Source organism: Peromyscus californicus, unplaced genomic scaffold, assembly GCF_007827085.1.
Source record: "Peromyscus californicus insignis strain IS unplaced genomic scaffold, ASM782708v3 Scaffold_8__1_contigs__length_139910024, whole genome shotgun sequence".
Taxonomy (NCBI): Eukaryota; Metazoa; Chordata; class Mammalia; order Rodentia; family Cricetidae; genus Peromyscus; species Peromyscus californicus.
Genome location: NW_026294606.1, coordinates 116,305,245 through 116,314,453, shown reverse-complemented (window position 1 = coordinate 116,314,453; position 9,209 = coordinate 116,305,245). Strand labels below are relative to the sequence as shown.

The 9,209-nt window shown below is 52.1% G+C and overlaps 1 protein-coding gene across 2 annotated transcripts in view; it reads left to right on the top strand.

The window, feature by feature from the left end:
• Window positions 1–8,701, top strand: part of Drc7 (dynein regulatory complex subunit 7) — a 25,530-nt gene extending 16,829 nt beyond the window's left edge. Inside the window, exons 9-18 of one of the 2 annotated variants that reach the window (XM_052729204.1) lie at window positions 451–523; window positions 1,280–1,408; window positions 1,595–1,723; window positions 2,764–2,984; window positions 4,101–4,316; window positions 5,588–5,698; window positions 5,780–5,890; window positions 6,775–6,969; window positions 8,232–8,371; window positions 8,455–8,701. In XM_052729204.1, coding sequence (XP_052585164.1) covers window positions 451–523; window positions 1,280–1,408; window positions 1,595–1,723; window positions 2,764–2,984; window positions 4,101–4,316; window positions 5,588–5,698; window positions 5,780–5,890; window positions 6,775–6,969; window positions 8,232–8,371; window positions 8,455–8,548 — 1,419 coding nt within the window. In that variant the 3' untranslated portion in view covers window positions 8,549–8,701. Of the gene's footprint in view, window positions 1–450; window positions 524–1,279; window positions 1,409–1,594; window positions 1,724–2,763; window positions 2,985–4,100; window positions 4,317–5,587; window positions 5,891–6,774; window positions 6,970–8,231; window positions 8,372–8,454 lie in introns of both variants that reach the window. The other variant, XM_052729203.1, reaches the window with a different exon arrangement.
• Window positions 8,702–9,209: the final 508 nt, after the last annotated feature.

Sequence of the window (9,209 nt, the reverse complement as noted above, 5' to 3'; positions counted from 1 at the left end):
GGCCAGGCCTTATTGCACAGACAGGGGAAGGGCAGTCAGGCAGAGCCCCAAGGCCAGTTCATGACATCCTTTAGTCCTCCCAGGTAAGCTAAGGAAACCAAGGCTTAGTGTGGATGAAGAACTTTCCCAGCCCTCCTTACCTGATACTAGGTATAGTTAAAGGTATGGCTCCATGTGACCCTCTCTGAGAAGCCATCATGGCCACAGGTGATTTGGCTGGAAGGGTGGGATATGAGAGCAGGCACTACCATCTTTGACCAGTCAAGTGGGGAATGGGGGTCTGCCCAAGCTGACTCCTCCTCTTCCTCATCCTGATCATGCTCCCGATTTCTGTCTCTTCTGGGGAAACGGACAACTCCCTTAGCAAGTCTAGGACTGGGGTAGGAGACAGAGCTGTGCCATGGCCTCTGCTCCAAGGCCCTGGCTAGCATCCACCTCCTCTCCTCACAGGCCAAAGAGGAGGAGGAGAAGAGCTTCGACATGCCGCCTTCATGGGTCGCCCAGATTGAGATCACTCCGGAAGGTCTCTGTCACTCACCAGTTCCCAGACCCCAGGGAGTTCTGTGGCCATAGCTCAGCAGAGAAGCCATAGAGGTTTCCCGGGTTCTTCTTTCCACCCTTCTCAACACCCCACCAGCTCTGTGCCCAGGACCTGACACCATCTGGCACACAGCTGGACTGTTAATATCATGACCGCCAAGGTCTGGAACCTTCCCTCAGAACCTCTGTTCGGAGGAGGCCATGTGCAGTATCTGTAGTAGATGGTGTAAGGGGGTCAGGTCCCAGGAGACATGGGCAAAGAAGGCAGGGGTGTGGGTTACCTTTTGCCCCATGTCTACATGTGCCAATCTAGGAATACCTAGACCCAGAAGAAGGGCACAGCCTGCTCCAGCGGGTGGCGAGTGCTGGGGGAGAGGTCATGGAGCCTGGAGTGGGAGCACTCATCACAGCCTAGATGAAGGATGGAGGCAAAGCGGGACTTAAGAAGTAGGGACCACTGGGGATGGGTTTTGAAGGATCAGAAGTCATTCTGGCATCGTGTTCTCACTGGTGAAGGCCTGGCAGGGGTGAGAGGTGACTGGGTCACAGATATGATTCTTAGGGAGCTTTGGGGTTCTGGCTTGGATGCCTTGGGAAGAGCTGAAGCCAACACTAGTGACTGTTTCCTTCCTCCCTGGAGCTCTTTCCAGGCCCAGAGGCACTTTATAGGTGATGCAGAAAATGGAGAAGTGGCTAGGAAGGGTGGAAGGAGAGATCCCAGCCCCCTCTGCATCCACAGAGTTTGAGACCCGTTGCCCCAGTGGAAAGAAGGTGATACAGTACAAGAAGGCACAGCTCGAGAAGTGGGCCCCGTACCTCAACAGCAACGGCCTGGTATGCCGCCTCACCACCTACGAAGACCTGCAGTGTAAGGCACCCTGGGGGACAGGATGCGGGATGACCGAATGTTGTGCTCAGTGCCTCTGGGCATATCATGTCTCCTTTGTGTGTGTGTGTGTGTGTGTGTGTGTGTGTGTGTGTGTGTGTGTGTGTGTGTGTGGCGGAGGCCAGAGGAGCTGGTCTGCCTGCGACAGCCATCTTTGGGCCCCCGCAGGTACAAAGGTTCTGGAGATCAAGGAATGGTACCAGAACCGTGAGGACATGCTGGAGCTGAAGCACATAAACAAGACCACAGGCCTGCAGGTGGACTACTTCAAGCCAGGCCATCCCCAAGCTCTGCGTGGTGTGTGGATCCCACAGCTGGGCAAACCAAGAGCCCTGGGGGAGGGGAGCTTCCGTATAAGGATGTGTGATGGGAAGAACCAGCCCCAGGTATCCAGGAGGCCCTCGGGTGGCGATATAGACAACTGCTTCTGCCTCTGTGAGACCAGGAGGTGTGCAGGCAGCTGCGGAGGCTCAAAAGAGGAAGATGCTGTGGTCAGCAGCTCTCTAGGAAAGTCAAAGCCAGGGTCACATGCTGTTCTGTGGCTTGGATCAAGCTGGAATCTCCAGGAGGCCACGTGGCATGGGTCACATGTAAAGGGTCTAAGAATGTTGGGCAGTAAAGCCAACTAAACACCACGGACAAGGGCAAGTGCAGAGGGCAGAGGGCCCACTGTATACAGACTATGGCTAGGAGTCCATGAGTTGGGAAGGTACGCCTTCTAAGATTCATATCCTACCCCAGACGTCACCAGAGAAAAATCTGGGCCAACCAACACATGGAAACACATCAACTGTGTTGGGGAGTGGTAAATTTCAAGATTAAACCAACAAGGGACCACGCCACTGCTTTTGTTGTGAGCAAATGGTCCTAACCGGATGTGACAGGGGTTAAAAGCAGCAGAAAGTTGCTCCCTGTTGATATTGGCAGACCACTCTCTTCTTAAGAATAATTGAGCTAAATGTGTTAACATGGGGATGTAGCTCAGCGGTAGGACACATGCTTAACATTTCGGAAGTCCTGTGTTCCATGTCTAACAACAATAATGGCCATAACATGTGCATACCTTTTAACCCAGTCATTCCTCTGCTGAGAATTTGCGGTCAGAAAAGAGCAAGAACCATAAGTGCATGATGTAGATGTTCATCACGGAGTTGTTTATAAAAATGAAGAATTGGATGTAACCATAATAGCCAGAAAGTCAGGACTGGGTACACGGCTAATGCTCATGTGTACTGAAGAGCTGCTCTCTCTCTCCCTGGGCCTGGGATTGGGTGCAGAGCCGGCTGCCACAGCTCCAGGTGCTCACCCGACCCCTTCCTTCCCACCCCCCCATCCAGTGCACTCATACAAGTCTATGCTGCCTGAGATGGACCGCGTCATGGAGTTCTATGAAAAGATCCGTGTGGATGGCCTGATAAAGCGGGAGGAGACACCCCTGACAATGACAGAGTGCTATCAGGGGCGCTCAGACTTCCTCTCCTATCGCCACATCAATTTTGGACCCAGAGTCAAGAAGCTCACCCAGAACAGCGCAGAGTCCAACCCGAGGCCCATGGTGGTGAGAGCATGCTTGGGCTGGACACTAGCTGCCCACTTGCTCTGACAGATAGGGGATCGTCAGGATGGGGGAAACCCTGGTTCTGGGATGGTATTAAGGCCTGTGATTTAATGTAAAAGAAGCACCTTAATAAATGCAGACCCCTGGCTTGCTAGGGCTAAGCTGTGTCCCTGGCCACTAGACAAAGAAGCACTGTTTCCTTAGTGTCATGAACAAATACACACTTATGACCAGACATCTGGAAATATGAGAAACCAGAGAAATGTAACAACCTCTCAGAATGACCTCTCTCCAATATTACTGTGGACTGGGTTTGTTCTTAGTTGGACAATTAATCCCAGCACTTGAGAGGTGGTAGCTGAAGGATCGAGAGTTCAAGGCAACCCTCAACTACATAGCGAGTCCAGGCCAGTCTGAGCCACATGAGACCCTATTTCAACAAACTCAGGGCTGAAGGACAGCTCACTAAGTAAAGCATGAGGACCCCAGTTTGAGCTCCAGCGCCCACAAAAACAGCCAAGCACTGTGACACGCATCTGAAATCCCAGCACGAGGGAGGCAAACGCAGGGTTTGTTGGCCCGCCAGTGAAGTCAACCCAGTGAGCTCTGAATTCAAGTGAGTCCAGGCTTTGAGACAGAAATGCTATCTCAAAAAACAAGCTGGAGAGCAGTTGAGAAAGACAGTGTCAATCTCTGGCCACCACACAAGTGTGTGTATGCACACCAAGGCTCACACACACAATTTGTTCTTGAGAGTCTTTTTAATTTTATTGCGATCGGAGAACCCATTCTCTACAGAGTTCTTGGCCACTGAGCTTCCTGGCCACACGCCAAAGGTGCTCCTTTCCATTGTGAGGGATATCTGGTAATGAGATAGGCTTCCTGGAGAGAACTCCCCATCTCTAGGAGCCGGCAAGCAGAGTCTTGTGGAGAGAACTGAAGCTGACATGGCTGGGCCTTGAGAACTTAAGGGAGTCACAGAACCTATTGTCTGGCTAGGAAGGACTGATTAACAACCCCCACCCCCAGACTCCTGGATCCTGACAGTCCTTTGCTCCTACCCACGGAGCATGCACAGAAATCCACCTCCCTCCTCTACATGTTCTGGCCACACAGAAAATCACAGAGCGGTTCTTCCGCAACCCAGCGAAGCCTGCAGATGAGGATGTGGCAGAGCGTGTGTTTCTGATCCTGGAGGAGCGCATTCAGCTTCGCTACCACTGCCGTGATGACTACATCACCTCATCCAAGCGTGAGTTCCTGCGGCGCACGGAGGTCGACAGCAAAGGCAACAAGATCATCATGACACCGGACATGTGCATCAGCTTCGAGGTGGGTTGGCAACTGCACGGGGCAGGGGAGGTGGGGGCACACTCTGGAAACTGTGCCTGCAGCGTCTTCTGGCAACTTGGGAAACCCCAGGTAGACTTCCCCCTCCTCCCCCGTGAAGGGGCCACTGGGAAGCCCATCTCTGTCCCTAGGAACATGTATAGCTTCCATCTGAGGGCATTTCCCTTGCAGCTCCTCTGGAAGATCATCCCATTTCCATCAAAATGAGAACCCAGGTTGGGGATTTAGCTCAGTGGTAGAGCCAAGGCCCTGGGTTCAATCCTCAGCTCCAAAACAAAAACAAAAACAAAATTAATTTAATGAACACACAGATTGCAAGCCCAGTGCCACTTTGAGATCTTTGGCAGCAGTTAACTCTGCAGCTCACACACGATTGAGCCTGTATGATAATGAGTATTCAGAGACGGGTAATGCCTGGGGGGAGCTCACCAACCTAAGACAGAGCGCCTGTGGGGCCTGGGCAGGCATCTCCATGACGGGTAAGGTGACCTGCTGATGTCCCATGCAACCTAAGTCAGAAGCTCATTTTTTAGTAAAAGGGGGACCTGTAGGGTCCTGGCCCTCGTTTTGGGTAACTGTTGCCTTGCTTGTTGACCTTTACTTTGATATCCTCCCTATGCTAATCCCCTGCCAGGTTCCACCCTCCTGAATGCTTAAGGGAAGTTCCTTGTCTGTGTATCCTGCATAATGGGTGTTAACAGCTTAGATGCAAGATTGTAAAACATCGGTAGCGAACTTCTGCCCTCTGGGGTTCTCCCATTGTGCTGTAAGCCTATATTTAAGACCTCTTCTCTCCTTCAATAAACAGCATTCAGCATTAAAAATAATTAATTAATTAATTAATTAAAAAAAGAAAGAAAAGCCCAAAATATTGATTTTTTTTTTTTTTTAATGAGAACCCAGCAAGCTGAGGCGTCCTCATGGTCCCTGCCTGCACCTCTGGGGAACCCAGACCCCAGATCCCAGGGACCCATTCTGGAGGTGGCAGGGTACTCTTATCTTCCTAGATGGTCTCACCTTCCTAGTCTAGTTAGCGCTCTCCGGCACACCCCCTAGCCCTCAGCCCCTCTGCATCTTCCTGTGGTCCCTCTTTGTAACTATGTCTTTGTAGACAAGGATGCTGAGGTCTGGAGAGATTAGTCACCTTGCTTGAGGTCCCCCAGCTAGAAAAAGGTAGTAGTAGATTTAAACCTAGTGGTCCCTAGACCTGACCAGTTGCAGCCTCTCTGTCACCGTGGTGGTTCTGGTCCCAGGTGGAGCCAATGGAGCACACCAAGAAACTTCTCTACCAGTATGAGACCATGATTCACCTGAAGAATGAAGAAAAGCTGTCCCGACATCAGGCCTGGGAGTCAGAGCTGGAGGTAAGGTCCTCCCAGAAGGTGGATGTGGCAGGGAGGGGGAAGGGTCTTAGATGTGCATATCCTCCATTACGTGCGATCAAGGTGCTGGAGATCCTGAAGCTTAGGGAAGAGGAGGAGGAGGCACACACGCTGACCGTCTCCATCTATGACACCAAGCGCAACGAGAAGAGCAAAGAGTATCGGGAGGCCATGGTGAGCCTCCCCACTCTCCCCGGGTCTCCTTCCCTGGAGCCCAGTCTCCAGGTCGGGAGAGCACGGGAGCCCTTTGTAAGGGATGATGTCACTGGTAATGTCATATGAGTATTCCTGTTGACTACTACCAGCCACACTGACTGTGTTGATGGGTCACCCCAAAGAGCACTTAGGATCCAGGCTAAGTGCCCTTATCCAGGACTGTGGCCAAACCAAAGCCTGCCTGGCATGGAGAAAGAATGAAAACTACATGTCTACCTCTGCCAGGGCTTCCACCAAGGCTGTGACCTGAACTGGGAGTCCAGCCAACTGATTCAGGCACAGTTGAGCACCAGGCCTCAGCAGCACGGACGGGGCTTTGGCTTTACCCTGTCCCCCAGGTGGGACCTGTTTGGGTTCCCATCCTCTTCCCCAGGTAGTGCAGGTCTCTGAAGTAGTTTGCAGTTGACCTGCCAAGGCTGGGCTTTGGATTGTTCCTGAATCCATAGGGAAACAATGGCCCATCTCTCCAGTTTCTCTGGCTCCTGTGTGCCCCATGTAGGGCTTTCTGGGCAAAAGAGAAAAATGATAGTTTAGCATCATGGCTAACCACGACCATTCACTGTAAGTACCTGCTGTGGATTGTCAGGCCCAGGCTATGTGCTTTCCAGACCTAAGCTGCTCTGTTTTCAGAGGAGGAAACTGAGGCTCAGACTGAGAGATGAATTCATGTCAGAAACAGGAACTACATGTCACCCTTAAATGTGGGCCAAGAGGCGATCCTTAGGAACTTAGGTTGCACAGGAACCCCATCTGGGACCTGGATTTGTGCTACTGCACCATGGACTCGGCTGCTCGGGAGGTCTCCTGGACATCCTGCTTTCAGCTGGTTCCCTGGCCCACAGGAGCGTGTCCTGCATGAGGAGCACCTGCGGCAAGTGGAGGCCCAGCTGGACTACCTGGCCCCATTCCTGGCACAGCTCCCTCCGGGCGAGAAGCTAACACGCTGGCAGGCTGTGCGCCTCAAGGACGAGTGTCTCAGTGACTTCAAGCAGCGCCTCATCGACAAGGCTAACCTCATCCAGGCGCGCTTTGAGAAGGTATGGCCAGGGCCCAAGGCAGGGGAGGTGACCTCACTGTCCTCGGCCAGAAAATGGGTCCTGAAGTCTTTGCCCAGTGCCTCACAGATCTGTGAGACAGATGGGTGGATGAATATGTCTGTAATTGGGGCTTCCAAACACCCACTTCGTTACTGGATGGATGAGTTGATACATGGATGGTAGGTGAATATGTGTGGATAGGCAGGTAGATGGGTAAATGGATGAAGTGGATGGGTGGGTGCAGTTGGATATGTGGGTAGATGGATGTGGGTAAGGATTAGAGGTGGGATAGGGATGGATGGATGGATGGATGGATGGATGGATGGATGATGAGTAGGTGGATGGATTGATGAATGAGTAGGCAGATGGGTAGATAAGATTTGGCAGACAAGGGATAAAGGAATGGATGGGTGCATTTCTGGATATATGGACGGATGGGTGGAACATTCTAACAGCTCCTAGTCCTTGGCCCATTTATGTGAGATAGGTGAGGTGTGTACCATTCGGTCTCCATGCAGTACCTTGGTTTTCACAGAGTGCACAGAGCAGAGTTGGGTGGAACTGGACACAATAATTCTAACTTTCGGAGATGAGCTTTTGGGGGCTCTGAGCATGTCAGTAACTTGTCTAGATCGTGTAGCTATTTTGTGTGTATGGGTGTTTTGTCTGCACATGTGTATGTGCACCATGTGCACACCTGTGCCCTCAGAAGCCAGAATGGGGCATCAATCCCCTGGGACTGGAGTTTCAGATGATTGTGAGCCTCCATGTGAGCTTTGGAAATCGAACCCCAGTCCTCTGGAGAGCAGTCAGTGTCCTTGTTTTGTTTTTTAGAGACAGTGTCTCACTCTGTAGCCCCCACTGGTCTAGAACTTGATGTGGAGACCAGACAGGCCTTAAATTCACAGTGATCCCTCTGCCTCTGCCTAATGAGTACTGGGATGTGCACCACCACACCCAGATGTTTTGACTTTGTATATGAGGTGCTAGGGGTGGAACCCAGGGCCACACACTAAGCCACAGACCTAGCCCTGACTAACTGCTTTGTTCCTGTTCTGAGTTTATGCCACATGCTGTCCTTCGAATCATGGCTCCAGTAGTCCCCACCCAAGATGTTTTGTGATCCTCTAACTCTGCCCCTCTCCTTGGGAGGTGCGGATGGGGGCGTGTAATCCTCTTGGGGCTGCCTGGTAATCTATGGGCCTACACCCTGGCTGAGGATCAGTTCACACCTTCCCCTGCTCATCTCCCTACGCCCCCAGGAGACTCAGGAACTGCAGAAGAAGCAGCAGTGGTACCAGGAGAACCAGGTGACCCTGACGTCTGAGGACGAAGACCTATACCTGAGCTACTGTTCTCAGGCCATGTTCCGTATCCGCATCTTGGAACAGCGACTCAATCGGTAAGGGGCAGAGCCAGGAGGACTCCTGGGAGCGCTCTGAGAGTTCGGACATCCCTCACCTTCTCCTTCCTCCCTCTGCTCAGGCACAAAGAGCTGGCTCCGCTGAAGTACCTGGCGCTGGAGGAAAAGCTCTACAAGGACCCACGCTTGGTAGACTTCGTGAAAGGCTTTGTTTGATGCCCCTCACGGGACCATGGCAGAAGCTGCGGGAGAATGGAGTCCCTCCCTTCTCCCCAGCCACCGTAATCCCCTACCAGCCTCACTGCCACACCACCTCCCTGTCCCTCATAGTCTCCCTCAAATAAACACACTTCCTATTTACCACTTATACTCCAGTACTCACAACTCCAGTCCCCTCCACCCTCAGTCTTTCCCTGCCATCTTCTCTGCTGGACTATCAAGTGTTTACACGTCTCCAGACGGTTCCACAGCCATCTGCTTAGAGCTCAATGTGGTGATGGTGGGCCAGCTCATAAAATGGGAATGGCCTGGCCAAGGAGCACAACCCAGGACCGGTTGGCTTGATGTTAGAGGACAAGGGACTGAATCCAAGTTCCTCTTCCCTTTACCACCTGTGAAACGGGGCTGGCATTGTTTGCTGAAATAAGTGTTAAAGAGGAGAGAAAGCTGGGTCTAGCAGTGCATGCCTGTAATCCCAGCAGGAGTTGGAGGCAGAAGGATCTGGGCTCAAGGTCTCCCTTGACTATGTAGGGAATTTGAGGACAGCCTGGGCTACATGAGACTCTGTCTTAAAAAGCAAAAACAAAGTAGAGAAGACCTGGCCTATAATCTCCAGGGCATGACACAGACATTGCAAATGATCTCACAGCAGCTGTGG